We start from the raw sequence: 18,224 nt of genomic DNA on the forward strand, positions 1-18,224 counted from the left end.
GCACAAACAAATCCTAGAAGCAAAAAATGTAAAGCGATTTTTCTGTGTCAATTTACTTGATTTAATCGAGTAATCGTTGCAGCCTAGTTATGTTTCAAACATTTGTGTCCACCATATTTCTATGTTGGTGAATTCTGTGTAGCCATTTGTACACAGGACTACCAATACTGGAACATGTAGTCATGTAGGAATGTGCACCACAACGGTGCTGGAGGAGATGTGCCTCTATGGAATGTACTAAACCAGCTGCTGCTTGTTTATTGCACACTCTGCATTCTCCACAACCTTGTGATTTCAACCAAAACCTAAACCGGAAATTCAAGCATATGTCATGTTCTTCTGTGTACTAGAAACAATTACACAGAATTTGAAAATATCTGTTTGAGTACAATTAAACCTTCTAGCATGCTTATTTCATGTTAAGGGATCCAGGAAACTAAGATACATGGTGGTATTTGGTGTAGTCCAGTGTCGACCCACTGGAAATCTCCAAATAGAGGTAGTCTTGTGCAAGACCATTTTGACCCATTATTGTGCCAGAGTGGACTTTTATTTTTATTTACTAAAAAAAGCAGACACCCGACTGGAAACCATTGTAGTTAATGGAGTTGGTTAGAATCCGGCACGTTCATTATTTTCATAACTACCAGTGATATGGACGTGGCCTTAGCTGTCCCTATCTGAAATGGACATGGAATAAAAAATGTTGTAATTCTTTGCCCTCTAAATTGTTGCTGAGGTTGCTGCTAAATTGTCTTGCTGGGTCAAAAAAAGAAAAGACAATTTGACCCTGCCAATTTTTCATTAGGTATAGCATTGGTGAAAAGTCTGTTTTCATGCCGCTAATGTGAAAGTAGCCTAAGGTAGCTCTCTGCTGTGGCAAATAGTACCATGGATCTCAGCTTCCTGAATCCCTGTGAGTATGGTAACGGCCTCATGCACACATCCTCATTTTATATCCCTGGGCTATAGGCATCTTTTCTTTTTGTTTTAAAATTGTTTTTATTGTTTTCCAACAAGAAATACGTACGGTAACAAAGAGGTCAGCATTGTTACAACCCTTTGGAGGTATACACATAGCCTGCTCACACATTATAAACATATGATTGTAATTGCAAATGATTACCATATTCAGTCTCATCTAGATGAGATTTTCAAATACAACTCATCTGCTCATCTCAATAAACAGACACATGAGTATCCATTAGAGATCTAGTCGGATTACCTCTAAACACAACAATGTATAAAGGAACAAAAGCAGGGGGGGGGGGAGTAAAAGCAAAAGGGGGAAAGAAGAGAAGTGGGGAGGTGGGGGGTATAGATTAGCATTGCAAATCACAGAATTCCATCGAGGCAGGCGCAGAGTGTAATGTCTTGTACGGACTCCGACTAGGAGCAACCATAAAAGAGTGCTCACAACCAAAGAAAATCCATTCAAAGGGAGGGGTCTCACTTTCGCAGATAGCTCCACCCACTGTAAGGACTCATGTCCCGGAAAAATTTCTAAACGTTTTCCATGGATTCCAAACATGTTCGAACTGCATAGGGGTGCGAGCATCCCAATGTGCAATTTGTTTGAGGCGATAAAGTTGATCACATTTGAGGATCCAATTTTGAATAGTTGGCGGGTTTGGTTGTTTCCATGTTATTGCCAACATAAGTCTAGCTGCCGCTAGCAAAGTGTTACATAGCGAACGTATATGTTTGGGGCACCTGAATTCCTCTAAGACTCCTAAAAGGCAAATCTTCGGGGAAATAGATAATTTCAAGTTACAAATGTCAGATATATGTTTACAAATCTCATGCCAGTAATAAGTTATCTTGGTACATTTCCACCAGATATGTGTGTGCGTACCTATTTCTAGGTTGCAGGCTATAGGCATCTTTTGACCCATTTACACTAATTGACAAAAAAATAAAAAGACCCATAGAGAAATGTTGGATTTCTACAAAACTTGCCAAGTTTTGTCTCAGTATGTAACTGATGACAGGTGTCGTCTGACTTGCCAGAAGAAGTCATAAAAGTGCTTCCCCCCCCCCCCCCCACTGTCGGACAGCCCAGACACCAGTAGACGGGGTTGTTTGATCCACTGACGAGCACAAACAGCTCCCCTTGTTTTGTTGTCCATCATCCAGACACAGGTGTGTAATGAATGTGCCACCTCTGTCTCTTCCTGGACCATTTCCGTGCACTTAACACATGGAAGTTTGGTGTCATTGCACCAGCTACATGTCCTGGCATTGACAGCCAGCTGTTGCCTTTGTTTGCACCTTCGCGTGGTGCCATAAACAAGAAACCACGTTGTTTTTAGTGAGGAATCTGGGTTCTGTTAGGGATCCGACGACAGTCAGGTACGAGTATGAAGGCCTCGGGGTGAGAGCTTCAATCCTGCGTTTGTGGTGGAGCGACACACTGCCCCTACGGCTGGTGTGATGATCTGGGGAGCCATCACATACGACAACACATTTAAATATGAATCTGCATACACATCTTTTAGCTCCAACTATCCACAGTTCAGCCGCTCTTAGAGCTCCTTCGGTGAACAGACGACCTTGGTGCTTTGTCTGTTCATGGTGATGTTGCACGAGCAGAGTGGCTATATGATGCTGTCCAGGAACTATCACAGGATGTTTCTCTGTTAGGCCTACATTGGCTTCCATAAGGCGTCCCCCTACTCTTAAGAGCCCATCTTTGTCAATCACTGGGTCAAGTTTCCTTAAAACACTACCTTTGGGCACGGGACTGACTACACAGTCGATTTCCGTTGCATAGGTTTCACGCTGTACAGCTTGGATGATTACATTTTGTGACCGCTCTAGATCGAGAGCTGTGTAGACATGTTTACAATGATGCCAGCCTCTACAGATATTTTTATCTGCCGATGAGGTTGCTTTGTACGACCGAACAATGTGAGTTAGGCAAGTGATGGCACGGACAAGAGATCTCCAAGTAGAGAACCTACTGAATCTGTGGGATTTCAGGTGGTGGTCCAGAGTCTCCGTATGTAACACAGATACCTGAGGACGTATCTCAACATCAGTATGTGGGTCTACTAGTTCAAACATGGCAGTTTCTGTTGTGTTAGGCGTCAGCTTATACAAAAAGGTGGGGCCTGTAAACCAAATTGTATCCTTGAGACGGTCAGCAGCGACGGATCTAGTTGCTTGGTCCGCAGGGTTGAGATGTGTAGGTACATATTTCCATTGTTCGATAGATTTTCTGATCCTTAGAACTCTGTTGACATAGACATAGAAGCGTCTAGCTTCATTACAGATATATCCCAGTACTATCTTGCTATCTGTATAGAACTCTGAGTCTTTAATCTCTAGGTCCATTTCTACAGCGATTGAGTTCGGCCAACTCCACCTCTAACACAGCGGCACATAGTTCCAGGCGTGGTATTGTGTGTTCCTGGAGTGGCGTTAGTTTTGCTTTACTCATGACGAACCCTACATGGCAATGTCTGCTGATATCTAATGTCTTCAAGTAAGCTATAGCCGCAATTGCTTTGATTTGAAGCATCGCAGAAAACATAAAGTTTTTGAGTCTCAACCTTGGTAGTTGGTACAGATGCATATGGACGAGCTATGTGAAGATCCGATAAGGCTGTAAGGGAATTCTTCCAGGCCATCCACGTGGTTCTTTCCTTCATGGGAAGATCCCAGTTCGATCCTTCTCTGGTGAAGTCTCTTAACATAGCTTTACCTTCGATGAGTATAGGAGCTGCAAATCCTAGTGGGTCATATAAACTGCTTATGGCTGACAGTACTCCTCTGCGAGTAAAGGGTTTTTCTTCTCTGTTAACCTGGTAAGTATCAGCTTTTATGTCTCAGAGTAGGCCAAGGCTCTGTTGCATCGGAGGCGAGTCAAAGCCTAGATCTAGGTTCTTCAAGTCTTCAGAATGGTCCTGAGAAGGAAAGGCTTCCATCAATTTCTGGCTGTTAGAAGCGATCTTGTGTAGCCTCAGGTTAGACGGAGAGAACATCTCCTGGGTTCTTTTAAGGACACTGATTGCAGTCTCATCTGAGGGCATTGATTTCAGACGGTCATCCACATAGAAGTCCTTCTCTACAAAGAGTCTGACATCCGCTCCATACTTTTCTTCTACTTTCTGAGCTGCGCATCTTAATCCATAGATGGCGACTGCAGGAGAATGACTATTGCCGAAGATGTGAACTTTCATACGATACTCTGTAACATCTTTGGAGGGATCGTTGTCCTTGAACCATAGGAATCTCAAGAAATTTCTATGTTCTTTCTTAACTAGGAAGCAATGGAACATCTGTTGGATATCAGCCGTGAATGCAATGGAGTCTCTGCGAAAACGGAGAAGCACTCCTATGAGCTTATTTAGATCCGAGCCTGACAGCAAAACATTGTTCAATGATACGCCTTCATACTTGGCGCTTGAGTCAAACACCACTCTGATCTGACCTGGCTTCTTCGGGTGATACACCCCAAACATGGGCAGGTACCAGCGTTCTTCCGATTCTTGAAGTACAGGTGCTAGCTCTGCATGACCCTTCCGGAATGTTTTTTCCATGAAGGTAAAGAAGTGATCTCTCATCTCAGGTTTGCTTCGTAGGTTGTGCCTAAGAGAGACAAATCGTTTGAAAACTTGCTCTCTATTGTTGGGTAAAGCGTTGTCTTTGAGGCTTAAAGGGTAGAGGTGCAACCCAGCTTCTTGTTTCGTCCTGCACCATTCCCTGCTCCATTATATCTAGGAACAGTCTATCTTCGAATGACATCGCCATACGATTGTCCTCTTTAGTCTAGCGGAAGACTGTGGATCCCAGGTGGTCTTGATTGCCATCCCAGATGAAGTCATCGTAGGCAGGACCTGCAAGGGCACCTGATGATGAAGTGCTTTGAGGCAGTTCCTTAATGAAGAAGTGATTTTTGCATGGTTGGAGAAGAGATGGGCGTCCATTCTCAAGTGTACTGGTAAGCATGCTGTTGACAGTTGTTGGTTTGTATACACCTCCTAAACAGACTTCTCCTACAATGACCCATCGTAGGTCAAGTCTCTGGGCGCATGGAGCGTTGTGAGGTCCATTGATCTGCTGTCTAACTTTGTGGACCTGTAGGATATCCCTCCCGAGGAGTAAGACTATCTGAGCTTCAGGATCAAGGTTCGGAATCAGGTGTCTTATACGCTTCAGGTGAGGCTGATGCGCTGCTACTTCTGGCGTGGGTATTTCGGACCCGTTGTCAGGAATCTGGTTACATTCTAGTATAGTTGGTAAAGGCAGACACACTTGACCATTGCTGGATTCAATTATGTAGCCGCTTGCCCTCCTTCCGGCTGTTTCCACAGTACCAGCACAACTTCTTAGAGAGTAGGGGGCCCCGGGTCCTCTGATGTCGAAGCTATCAAAGAAGGCAGACTTCACTAACGACTTGTTACTTTGATTGTCTAGAATTGCGTACACTTGATTGGCTTTGTCTCGGTCGTCTGCTGGGTAAACCCTCACTAGGGAGATTTTAGAGCAGGATCTGCCTCCTCTGAGGTCTCTGCAAACCTCTGTACATTTAGAAGTAACTGCCAAAGTGTCAGTATTTCTGTCTTTTCGCTTCCCGCTATGCTGTTGGGTTTTGGGTGAAGCCCACGATGATGGCCCAGGGTGTAGAGCTGTGTTATGATCTGTGCTGTCACATTCTGCACACTTTGCACTAACCTCACAGTCCCTGGCGAAGTGTGACGTTGAAGAGCAGCATTTAAAGCAGATGTTGTTCTCCTTGAGGAAGGTCTTGCGGTCTTCCAATGACTTTTCTCTGAAGGTTCTGCACTTAAGTAGGGAATGAGGCTTCCTGTGTAAGGGACACTGTCTGTTCGGGTCCTTGGGTTTGTCTCCTCTTTGATAGGAGCTGAACTCTTTATGGACTGCACCTGTGGAAGAAACGTTAATTTTGTGGACCTCCACCATTGCCCTACGCGGTTTACTGACTGAGGCGGTGGCACATGACATCATGAAATCAAAGCTAGGATCATTTCAGATTTTTGCTTGTTCAGAGACAAAATCTACAAACAAATTAAATGGAGCAAATGGTACATTGTAAGTCTGTTTATACCGAGAACCATGCATGACCCACTTCTCTTGCAGGTTGTATGGGAGCTTCTGAACTTTGGGATTCACACCTCTAGCAGTGTCAAGGAATGTCAATTCCACCAGATCCCCTTCTGCCTTTGCTACACTTAGCTCCATTAATAAGTCACTTAACTCTCTAAGCTTTGAATAGCCTTTGTTCGCTATTTTAGGAAAGTCCTCAATTCTCTTAAATAAGGTGCTTTCTATGACCTCTGCTGCGCCATAAACCTCATCAAGTTTATCCCAGACCCTTTTTAGACCAACGTCTGGATAATTTACATTGATGTCTCTAATCCTTTTAGCGTGTTCGGCGGACTCGCTTCCCAGCCATTTCACCAGGAGATCCAGTTCCTCACTACATGACAGACCTAAGTCTCTGGTGGCATTTTGGAAGGAAGCTCGCCAAGCTTAAAAGTCCCTTGGTGACCAGCTCACGTCGAGCAAGGAACCTGGCAAAGTCCATTGTGGCTTGATTGGCGCTGGAACCAGCTGGTGTTGAGTTGTCAGAGTGAATGTGTGGTACACGGCCATATCTGTTGGAAGTCTCTGGTTTAATCCGGTCTGTGTAATACCGTTCTGAAGCGAAGGGCATATCTCTTAGCAGGGGCGGATTTCTGATTCTCTGTTCTGGAGAGACGTTGTTGTAGCCCGTTTCACTCTGATGTGTATTCTCTAGTCTGCTGCAAGGAGACTGATAGTCGACTTTCTGATGATCCGAATAAGCATGATGGCTTGGTTTATCAACAGACTGCTTTGTATTAAGCTGTGGATCTGGGTCGTCATCTGACTTGGAATGTTGATAAACGTATTGTAAGGTTCGCTATTGTGGATCTTGGAATTCAAGTCCTGGATGGACGATGCTGCGATGACAATTGGTTTCCTAAAGTTCCGTGGCTTCTAGAAATTCTGCTTCTGCTATGGCAGCTGCTGTCTCTTTATCTGCGGCAAGTTTTTCTAGAGTCGTTTCAAGTTGAGCTTTCTCCATATTCAGTGAAGCTTCAAGTTGCGCTTTCTCCATCTTTATCTGCATCTCTTGTTCTGTGAAGCTGGATTTTGCCTTTGCAGCTTCTGCTTTTGCGCGGGCAATGGCGACGGCTTCTCTGATTGATGTCCTGTTAGAGCCAATTATCGGAGACCTTGTCTTGACTAAAGATGCTCGACTATTAGACATGTTGTGACTGTTAGGAGACTGCTGCGATATCCGTAAATGGGCTCTGCGTGGATAATGGCGGGCTCCGTATAGTCTGATATTCGGTGCAACTGTTAGGAGGCTGCTGCGATATTCGTATGCAGGCTCTGCGTGGATAATGGCGGGCTCTGTCTAGTCTGATCTTCTGAGCTTGTTCTCAGCAGTCATTTCACTATTCTGTCATCATACACGTTACTATTGATAGTAGATTGACAGGAAAGCTGAAATGACTATGCTTGAAAACAGGCTAAATAACAGATGATGGGGCAGGAAAACCAGTGAGAATGTTTGGCTCCTGAGACATAAGATGGTGTCTGCTTGCTGTACCAGAACAAGACTAGCAAGAACCAGCAACTACCCACAATACCCTGGGACTCCCATAATGCATAGAGAAAAACAGGCTGAATGAAATACATAAACTCATCAGTATGGTGCTGTTACCACACAATGTAATGCACATGAATTACAACACAGGTAAAAATGCAATGTCAACACACAAACGACTTGATCTACATCCAGAGACAGAACAATTACTTTTATTATTTATTACTTTTAAAGGTATAATCCCTTTACATTTCCTTTTCTGTCATGTTGTTAACAGTCATATTCAGCATTGCGGCTTCCATCTGCCTAGTTATGTAGATTCAGGAGCTGGAGATATACAGCTGTGTCCATAGACATATTTGCCATTTAGGACTCCTGACGTGCAGATTCCTCCAGAGATGGGTAGATGGCAGTGTGGATCTCCATGTCAGTAAGCTGGCAGTGGATCAGTAACCGGAGCTGTATGCCAGTACCTCTATTCATTTTATTAAAGAAACACTCTGATCCAAACAGATACTGTGGGGGGGCAGTGCACGAAACAAGGGTTAAAAAAACTGCAAGGAAGAGGATTGCTGTGTTCTTGCCCACCGGTTATGCAATGTGGGCAGCACGGTGGCTCAGTGGTTAGCACTGGGGTCCTAGGTTTGAATCAGACCAAACACAACATCTGCATGGAGTTTGTATGTTCTCCCCGTGTTTGCGTGGGTTTACTCCGGGTACTCCATTTTCCTCCCACACCCCAAAGACCTACTGATAGGGAACTTAGATTGTGAGCCCCATTGGGGACAGCACGATGCTAATGTCTGTAAAGTGCTGCAAAATATAGCAGTGCTATATAAGTGAGTAAGAAAATTAAATATATCAGGTTTGCTTAGAGTGCCTCTTCTTTGATGGACCCGTCTATAAGCCAGAACATGCATTACATGGATAGCCGTTCATTTGTAGGGAAATTGTGAGGCTGCCCCAGCGATAAAAGCTGATCACCAGTAGTGTTCCCTCTAAACTGTGCACTCTGGAAAGGAGAGAGTTAAAACAACATACTAATGAGGATTAAGGAGCCCGGTAATAGCTTTACCTCTTACAGAGTTTGGAATTTTTAACTCTTAGAATTCCGGAGAACACAGTGATCGCCAGGAATTATAGAAACTGGATCTGAGGCTTTCAGTAAAAAAAAAAAAGTTGTCACCCTTTTGTATGGAGAGGGGGGGGGGGCTGATAAATTAGAGAGCACCCACTGCATGGCCTATAATCTGCCAATGTTGCTGTAGTACCTGTCATACATGACCCTGGTGCTCTGTCTCTTTCAGTGTGACACTTCTGCTGGTAATGACCATTTAGTGGCCGATGTTCCAGGAAGGCACAGAGCTAAACAGCTAGCTGAGATGAGACCTGAACTCATAAGCGGATACATTCCAGCAGGACATATTCCAAAGCCCATTGTCATGCCAGACTATGTTGGGTAAGTATTGGTCATAGTATGATATTTTAATTTTTTTATCTTTTTTTTTTTTTTTTACCTACATGCATGTTTAAAGTGACCAGTATGTAATTAAAGGGCTTCTACTATCAGATTTACTGTTATGTAGCTGACTGACATCAGCGATGCGCTAATGTCAGCACTACATAACAGTATGTTTTTTTTACATTTCTCCCTGCAGCCGTTCTGCTAAAATACACACACTTTTACAATATGCTAATGAGCCTCTAGGTGCTATGTGGGCGAAGATATAGCACCTAGAGGCTCCGTCTACTAACCATGTATCCCGCCCAGGTCCTCCCTTCTGCCCGCCCCAGTTCCATGCATCGTTGAGGAAGTCCCGCGCCTGCGCCGTTCACTTCTGTATTCGGCGCAGTGAGTGAAGGCCACGCTCCTGGTGCCGGCTTCCTGCCTGCGCCGACTACGTCACATAGCACCTAGAGGCTCATTAGCATATTATGAAAGTGTGTATTTTAGCAGAACGGCTGCAGGGAGAAATGTAAAAAACACACTTATGTAGTGCTGACATTAGCGCATCGCTAATGTCACTCAGCTACATAACACAAATTCTGATGGTAGAAGCCCTTTAAGGCTTTCTTCACAGATATTTTTTTTAAAGCAATTTTAAAGGGCATCTGTCAGCAGATTTGTACCTATGACACTGGCTGACTTGTTACATGTGCACTTGGCAGCTGAAGGCATCTGTGTTGGTCCCATGTTCATATGTGCCCGCATTGCTGAGAATAATTATGTTTTACTGCTGACAGATGCCCTTTAAAAAATAGCTTTTTGGCTCTGTGTGATAGATGTGCTCAGAGCACATGGTAGACGGACACAAAAAACCCAGACTTATATAAAACATGGCCTTGGTTGATATATGGTAATGTCCATGTGACTTTCCAGGGGTTTGTTTTCTGAATTATCAAGTGGTGGAATAAATTAAAGGGAACCTGTCATCTGGATTTTGTGTATAGAGCTGAGGACATGGGTGGCTAGATGGCCGCTAGCCCATCCGCAATACCCAGTCCCCATAGCTCTGTGTGCTTTTATTGTGTTAAGAAAACGATTTGATACATATGCAAATTAACCTGAAATGAGTCCTGTCCCCTGTCCCTATGTATCAAATCGTTTTTTTGACACAATAAAAGCACACAGAGCTATGGGGACTGGGTATTGCGGATGTGCTAGCGGCCATCTAGCAACCCATGTCCTCAGCTCTATACACAAAATCCCGGTGACAGGTTCCCTTTAACTTTACTGTAATTACATTGAATCGTGTTGTGTCCTATATACTACATACCGGTGTGTGTGTGTGTGTGTGTGTGTGTGTGTGTGTGTATATAAGTGTTTTATTTATTTTTCTTTTCTTTTTACTAGGAAATACCAAGCAATAAAATCGGATGATGAGCGAGATCGATATAAAGCTGTGTTTAATGACCAGTATTCTGAGTACAAAGAACTATCGGCTGAGGTGCAGGCAGTATTGAAAAAGTTCAGTGAACTGGATGCAGTGATGAGAAAGTTACCCAGAAACCCAGGCAATGAATATGTGAGTGTAATATACATACTGTTTCCGCTATATCTGTTTTTCACTTAGGGCCCATTTACATTGGTCGATATGCAGGAAATGAACGATCATTGCCTGCTCGTGTTCCACAACTCGACCACCTCCACCCTGAGAGATCCCTTAATTTATCAATGGAGCCTGTCGGGCAACTAATCTGGTGCAGTTTCGTGGCTTCAGATCTGGACGGAGCCTAAGAACTAGGTTTCTGTGGATTTTACTTAATCCACAATATGTTGGCGTAGATCAGGGATGGCCAACCTGCGGCTCTCCAGCTGTTGTAAAACTACAACTCCCACCATTCCCATCTGTAGGTTGATAGCTGTAGGCAGTCTGGGCATGCTGAGAGTTGTAGTTCTACAACAGCTGGAGAGCCACAGGTTGGCCATCCCTGGCGTAGATGAAGCCAGGAGCACGTTGGTTTTTAAAGTGTTAATTAAATAGTCCCCCCCCCCCCCTTCCAGGGGATGATGTTATCAGTGATGATGGAAACATTATTTGCAGAAACCTTTATTGATCCCAGCTAGTTCCCTGGCGTTCTGAGCCGCTCTGCTAAACCCAGGAAGACTGTTATGACCTATCCTAAATTTTGTGGAAGAATTAAAGGGATTCTCCAGGCTTGCACCTAAAATGCCTCTTTCAACTTACCTGTGGCGAGAAGACATTTTGAGCAGAACTTAGGCTACTTTCACACTGGTGTTTTGGCTTTCCGTTTGAGAGATCCGTTCAGGGTTCTCACAAGCGCTCCAAAACGGATCAGTTTTGCCCTAATGCATTCTGAATGAAACTGATTACGCTCAGAATGCATCAGTTTGGCTCTGTTCCGTCTCCATTCCGCTCTGGAGGCGGACACCAAAACGCTGCTTGCAGCGTTTTGGTGTCTGCCTGACGATGCAAAGGCAAACGGATCCGTCCTGATACACAATGTAAGTCAATGGGGATGGATCCGTTTTCACTGACACAATATGGCACAATATAAAACTGATCCGTCCCCCATTGACTTTCAATGGTGGTCAAGACGGATCCGTTTTGGCTATGTTACAGATAATACAAACGGATCCGTTCTGAACGGATGCATGCTGTTATATTATCTGAACGGAAGCGTTTGTGCAGATCCATGACGGATCAGCACCAAACGCGAGTGTGAAAGTAGCCTTACCCTTCCGTCGCTATCCTGATCACATGACCACCTACCTGACTTGGGTGGCCCCTTGGGCATTGGCTCATTAGGAAATGTCACTGTAGGAATTTCGCCCCTGCTGACAGGAGATGAAGTGGTACAGCTCTTTTCTAGCGTCTGCCACTTTGTTCTAGAGATCAACAGGGGTCACAGGAGTCGGACCCTCTCCGGTAGGACTTTAGTGGCACGTCCTAGCCATGCCTTCAATGACTATGCAATATATAAAAGTCCATTCTGTAGACGGGAGTCTACATACTGTAGTATGTAATGTTTCAGTTCCAAAACAGTAAGCAAGGCCGCCTATGAGTGATTCAGAGTGAGTGATCATTGGAGGGTTGAATATTTCTGGCATGATGATTAATGTAGTTCCCTGGAGCGTAATACTGTAATAATGAACACTGCATGCTAATAAATATGGCTCACCATGCAAAACAATAAATAAATCTAGGACCAGCCACAATGGTATGTGTCCACAGGTTTCTACATCCCCCTTCCAAGTGCTGGGTAGGCATAATTCACCGGCCAGGCTCCCTATCAGAAGGCCATCAGTACTAACCCAATACAGTGTGACATGTATTCTCTCAGTACAGTCATTTTCGAACAATAGTTTAATAACCTATACAACAAACACTAATTCTGTACTGCATTTAGGGTTTTCAAGATTCCAGATGTTTGTCATATGCGACAATAGGGAAGGTGTAATCGGTATACCTCAATGGGAGTATGATGGCAGAACATGTTCTTTACCTGGGCTGGATAACGCCTAATTGTCGTTTCTACTAATAACTTCTGTTCCCGAGCTCCACCTATTTCTCTGCAATCATTCTAATGCTGGCTGCTGCGACGGGATTTCATAGTTGAAGGAAAGTAATGTACAATTCACGTCTTTAACATATGAATCCAGAAAATACTAGCAGGATCAGACCCCTTGATACTGCGAGGATCCTTGGCCAAGATGCCCAAGGATTTATTGTCTGTATGAGTCCGTGGGTCATTTACAGACCAGATTTCCTGTTTTCAATCATGATTTATTTTACTTATATAGCGCTGACATATTCAGCAGCGCTTTACAGACATCATCATCACTCATTGTCCACGATGGAGCTCACAATCTATCCTCGCTTAATCCAGAAAATAACAGTCGGCACTCCGTCCATGTGATGGCGTGGTGGGCGTGCCGGCGTCCCATAGATCAGCATAGAAGAGAAGACCAGCACTCACTGTATAGATGCGCTTATATTTTTATTGTCACACAGATATGTATAGCTGTGACGCGTTTCGGCTTCAAACATGTTTGCAGAAGGCTCATGCTTGAGCCAAACGCATCACAGCTATACATATCTATGTGACAATAAAAATATAAGCGCATCTATACAGTGAGTGCCGGTCTTCTCTTCTATGCTGATCTATCCTCACTATCAGTAAGTGTGGGAGGAAACCGGAGTACCCGGAAGAAACCCACGCAAACACAGAGGGAAGGTATAAACATCACATAGATGTTCTTGTTTGGTTTCAAACCTAAGACCCCAGCGCTGCAAGGCACCAGTGCTGACTACTGAGCCACCGTGCTGCCACTATGTAATATATAACATATCAACCATCTTTCCTGTTATGTGGTATGAGAATCCGTACGATATTTCATTATCTGTGTGTATGAGGAGTGGTATACTAAAGTGAAATATTGTTTTTTTCTTAATTTTTCAGGAATATGAACGGATTTCAAAGGTTTTGCAGGAATATCAAAGGAAGAAGAATGTGAGTATACGGAGTGGACACTGAAGTGTCATTGCGTTGCGAGTTATTTGCTCACTCGTCTTCCAAACTGAATGTAAAGTGAACACTCATCTTTCAGCCACTTTAACCGATTGCTGATTTATGCAGTTTGCTAATAAATATTTTAGATTATTCCATTATTGTAGCTGGGTTGTTATTGTGGTGGTTTGTGCCCGCCACCACCACTCCTCCAGGTGGGACAGCTGCCATATTGCTCTCCTGCTCCGTGTGTCTGGTGGTATGGACCTGCCGCTGACCCTCCACCCCTGCCTGGCAGGACCAATTGCCAGAGTAGCGGCGAGTAGCTAAAAAGGGTTGTGCCACGAAAAATATTCTCCATTTTTGAAACCAGCACCTGGATCTGAATACTGTGATTTAAAAATGTTATGTAGTCATTGAGCTATTCAATAAAATGTATCTGTTGTGCGCCACCTGCTGTTTGTTCTTTTCCTTATTTCTTGTCCACCTCACTGAGGCAGTCACACATGCTCAGTTTAAATGAAACGGGGAAAGAACAGCAGCAGACAGGGCACGTCCCCTGAGCCAACATCCTGAAAAGACTGTAGTAGAGCAATAAATGGGGGACGTCTCTGCATCCATGCGAGACACAGGGCTGGTTCTAGCTTTGTTAGAAAGAGATTTTCATTAGATATAATATTTGATTTAGATTTTTTTTTTAACAAAATTTATGGCATAGTCCCTTTTAAGGCACCTTCCCCTAAATTTATCCAGGCCTGTACAGACATCTATTCTATGTGTGGTCAGATTAAATGTGGCATTCTCCATGATGTATACATTACAGGGGCCACCACACTCTGTATAGTATTTAAATAGTATTGTATGGAATATAATAGTTTTTTTTTTAAAAACATAGAAATGTAGGATGGGGTGAGATAATGTATACAGTGCATCTCTACAGTCCTTGGATATTTGTCTTTTTTGACAAAATCACGCTGTTATTATAACACTGTGTTGTCTTGTACCTCCACCTAAAATGAACTTTGTGCACTCGGCCTGTTCTATTGCTGGGCGTGTCTAATTGACCTTTATACATGCGAGTTATTGTGTCCCAACCTACCCGGGCTGAATGTCCTTTCCTAACCAATTATGTGAAATTCAAGCTCGTTAACTTTTTCTTCCCCTCTAATAGGATTCAAGCTCGTTAACTTTTTTTTTATTTTATTTTTTCTTCCTCTAATAGGATCCAACATTTTTGGAGAAGAAGGAACGCTGCGAGTACTTAAAGAACAAGCTTTCTCACATCAAGCAGAGAATTCAGGAGTATGACAAAGTCATGACCTGGAATGATGGACTTAATTAGCTTTTTGGAGGATTTAGTTCTGTAACTAGTGGTACTATTTCATAGGCGCTGTTCACATCTACCTTGTGGCTTCTGTTTATGATGAAAGCCATAATGTAGTGCTGATAACAAAGGTGCCCGACCGTCCCTGTTGATTTATAATGGGGGGGCCATCAGGTTCTGCATACACCACTATTTTTCTGTCTAATCTGAAGCAGTTTGCACTTGGGGCTATGGACAGCCTCAGATATGACCAGTGCCTTAAGGTGTCCATTGTCCTTAGATATCCATCAGCTGAACACTCAGACAACAGCATTTTCTCCCAACCCCCCCATCCCCATTCACATGCATGGACAGTTTAGCTGTGCATTCTTGTGTTGTCTTTGTGAATGAGGGTAATAAGATGCAGCTAGATTATTCTGGTGGTGACTTATCTTTCTTAAGATCAGGCATATTGAAACTCAACATGCCCATTTCTTCTCTCCCTCCTCCAAATGGCTGCCATCAGGGGAGAGTTTGGGCACCCCCATACACTTAGATGTTTGGCCGGTACTGCTGAACATGGCGGGATGGGCCAACATTCACCTGATTTGTATGGCCACCTTTACTCTCACAATCAGGGGGTTATCCAGGAACAGATAATGATGACCTATCCACATAGGACATCATTATCACATTGGCGGGGGTCTGAGTCCAGGCATCCCCACTGATCCGCTGTTTCAGGGAGCCATTGTGCTCACCGGAGCTCTGGTGAGAGCAGCCAGCTTTCGGCAGCTTTCCAAGCACATCGGGGGTCATTTACTAATCTGAAATATGCCTCAATTAGGCGTATTTTAGGGGTAGATGGCGGCGCAACACTTAGTCTCATTCATCATTTTCTTCTCCTGTCTTAGGAGTAGAAAATCGTCTAAATGTAACATTTAAAACTGGCACAGGATGCGCCAAAGTTACGGAGAGGCCGGCGTCTGTTTATCACTTCAACGGAACCACCAGCAGCTATGGGCCTTTATTAAGACCGGTGTCTAAAACGCCGGTCTTAATGAATGTGCCCCGAAGTCTTTACTGGGGCTGAATGGCAACTAGGCTATGTGACCAACGTATATGGATGTCACATAGTCTAGGAAGAGGCCGTGGCGCTCACTGAGTGCTGGCCGCTCCTAACAGCTGATTGGCGGCTGTCAGACCCCCACTGATCTGATGTTGATGACCTATCCAGAGGAAAGGTCATCAATATAAATTACCGGATAACCCCTTTAAACTTTGCATCATATTTTAATGACCTGTTTTATTGTAAATATTTTATTGTGAAGTTTGTTAGATAGATTAGCTTAGTTATGTGAAGAGCGGTACATGCACAGGGAGTCCTTGCAATGTGGGCTATGCAGAAAAAAAAATGTATATTTTTGTATTTTTCTTATTTCATAATGAAGAAACTATTTGTAACAAACCGTTTGCACGTCCCAAGCCGCAACACTTGCCATTTCAATGACATATTTCTGGAATATATACTGTAATAATGGAACATAATGGTTCTCTGCAGATTTACATTAAAGTAGAATTCTTCTGCTTAGAAATAAAATGTGTGATTATTTATATATATATATATATATATATATATATATTTTTTAGCGTTGCCCCCATGTATTGGTTTGACACTATGCAGTTCTTATCTCCACTGAAGCCATAAAGATGAAAGCCACCACTAGGGGGAGCCTACTGCATACTGAATACCATGAACTGTATATTAACACAGTACACTATGTTTCTAAGCTCCCCCTAGTGGTGACAGCAGGCAGTCAGAATGTTCCTTTTTTTTAAAAATCTGTGTGTATGGGAGGGATTTGCAGCTATGTATCAGAAAAAAAAACAGAGTTCTGGCTACTTAGAAAAAATGATGACCACATAAGTTTTGACCGAAAAATGTCATGATGGTAAGCAATTGCATATGTTCCATGTTTCTATTCTGATCTACGAACAAGGAGAAAAAAATGGAAGCACGGACACCATGGTGACGTACACCAGCGGCACCCAACTGACTCAATGACCGTAATGTGGTCCTTTGGGTGTCCATTATAGTACCAGTCATTCTGTCAGACAAAATGGCAAAATAGCTTGTTCGGCATTTTCGTAGAAATCTGTGACGGAAACTCCTAATGGAACCTGCCACAGATATGACCAAAGCCATTGGCATAACTAAATCTTTTGAACAGAACCTCCACATCCTCAGCAACCCCCTCATCCTCAGCAACCCCCTCCTCCCGTGCAACCCTCACTACTGAGGCTAGTCAAGACAGCTCTCTCAGACCAGGCCAGGCAGCTGCTTCATCCGTTTCCTACATATATATTGTGTATAATGTCATTGTATAATACTGTTGACCCTGACAATAAAATATTTCAGTCCTCTTCCCAGGTGGGCCTTCTCGGAGTTCGGGCCCCGTAGCAGCCTCTACCCCTGCTTCCACTATAGCTATGCCCCTGAAGTTTAATTGTAAACACTCTCACTACTGACATTTCATGCAATTTTCTCTCAATACTGCAATAAACAAGGGAAGATTTTTTTTTTTTTTAACCGTGTTTCCCCTCTTTCATCTGTATGTCACTTGTACAAAGAGATGCAAAGCATGTGTGAGCAGTTTGTATTACAAGGACATAAGGAAGTTTGTCAGAAATAATAGTGAAAGGATATACACTTCATTTTTCCAAATAAAATAATTGTGCCCCAGAAAACCAAATTCTGCGCACTCGGATCTTTTTACAGTGCGGGTTTCTTCTATCATTGCTGGACTTCTTTTAGCAGCTGCGTGTTTTGTACACTGAACAGCTGTTGTACATGTAGGCTATTTATCTAGGTCTTGTCACGAAAACCTGCCTTTTATGGGGATATGGATAGTTGATCACTGATCATCAGGCAGTTTTGTCAAAGTTAAAATTTAAAGGAAAAAAAAAAGGAGCAATGCTATCAAAATAGAAAAAAAAAAAAAGTATACTTGCTGTCTGCCCTGGTGGGCTTGATTTACCTGATTACAGCATTCACGTGCGGTATACAGGCATGTCATAGCTGCAGCCGTGGTGCTGGAACGGATGAGATTTTGGACAAGGAGTATGCACTTTTTTTTAAATTCTAATATCATCCATGACTTTAAAAACAAATTCTAGTTCAAGAAAAAAAATTCACATTAACCAAAAGAACACTTATCGGGTGACTTTCTTTAAATTTTTTCAGGGGCAGATCCACCAATGCTCAGGTTCCTGCTCCATCCTCCAAGATGGCCGGACTTCTTCTCAGACTACCTGATGCACATTGTCCTTTTGGCAGTCCAAGACACA

General features: G+C 43.4%; 1 protein-coding gene across 1 annotated transcript in view; it reads left to right on the forward strand.

Annotated features, from left to right (window-relative positions):
• MARVELD2 (MARVEL domain containing 2) overlaps window positions 1–16,471 on the forward strand; it is a 31,752-nt gene extending 15,281 nt beyond the window's left edge. Inside the window, exons 4-7 of the mRNA XM_044291716.1 lie at window positions 8,911–9,062; window positions 10,458–10,629; window positions 13,529–13,579; window positions 14,799–16,471. Of these exons, the coding sequence (XP_044147651.1) occupies window positions 8,911–9,062; window positions 10,458–10,629; window positions 13,529–13,579; window positions 14,799–14,918 (495 nt within the window). The 3' untranslated portion in view covers window positions 14,919–16,471. The remainder of the gene's footprint in view (window positions 1–8,910; window positions 9,063–10,457; window positions 10,630–13,528; window positions 13,580–14,798) is intronic.
• Window positions 16,472–18,224: the final 1,753 nt, after the last annotated feature.

This window comes from Bufo gargarizans, chromosome 1 (assembly GCF_014858855.1).
Source record: "Bufo gargarizans isolate SCDJY-AF-19 chromosome 1, ASM1485885v1, whole genome shotgun sequence".
Lineage (NCBI taxonomy): Eukaryota > Metazoa > Chordata > Amphibia > Anura > Bufonidae > Bufo > Bufo gargarizans.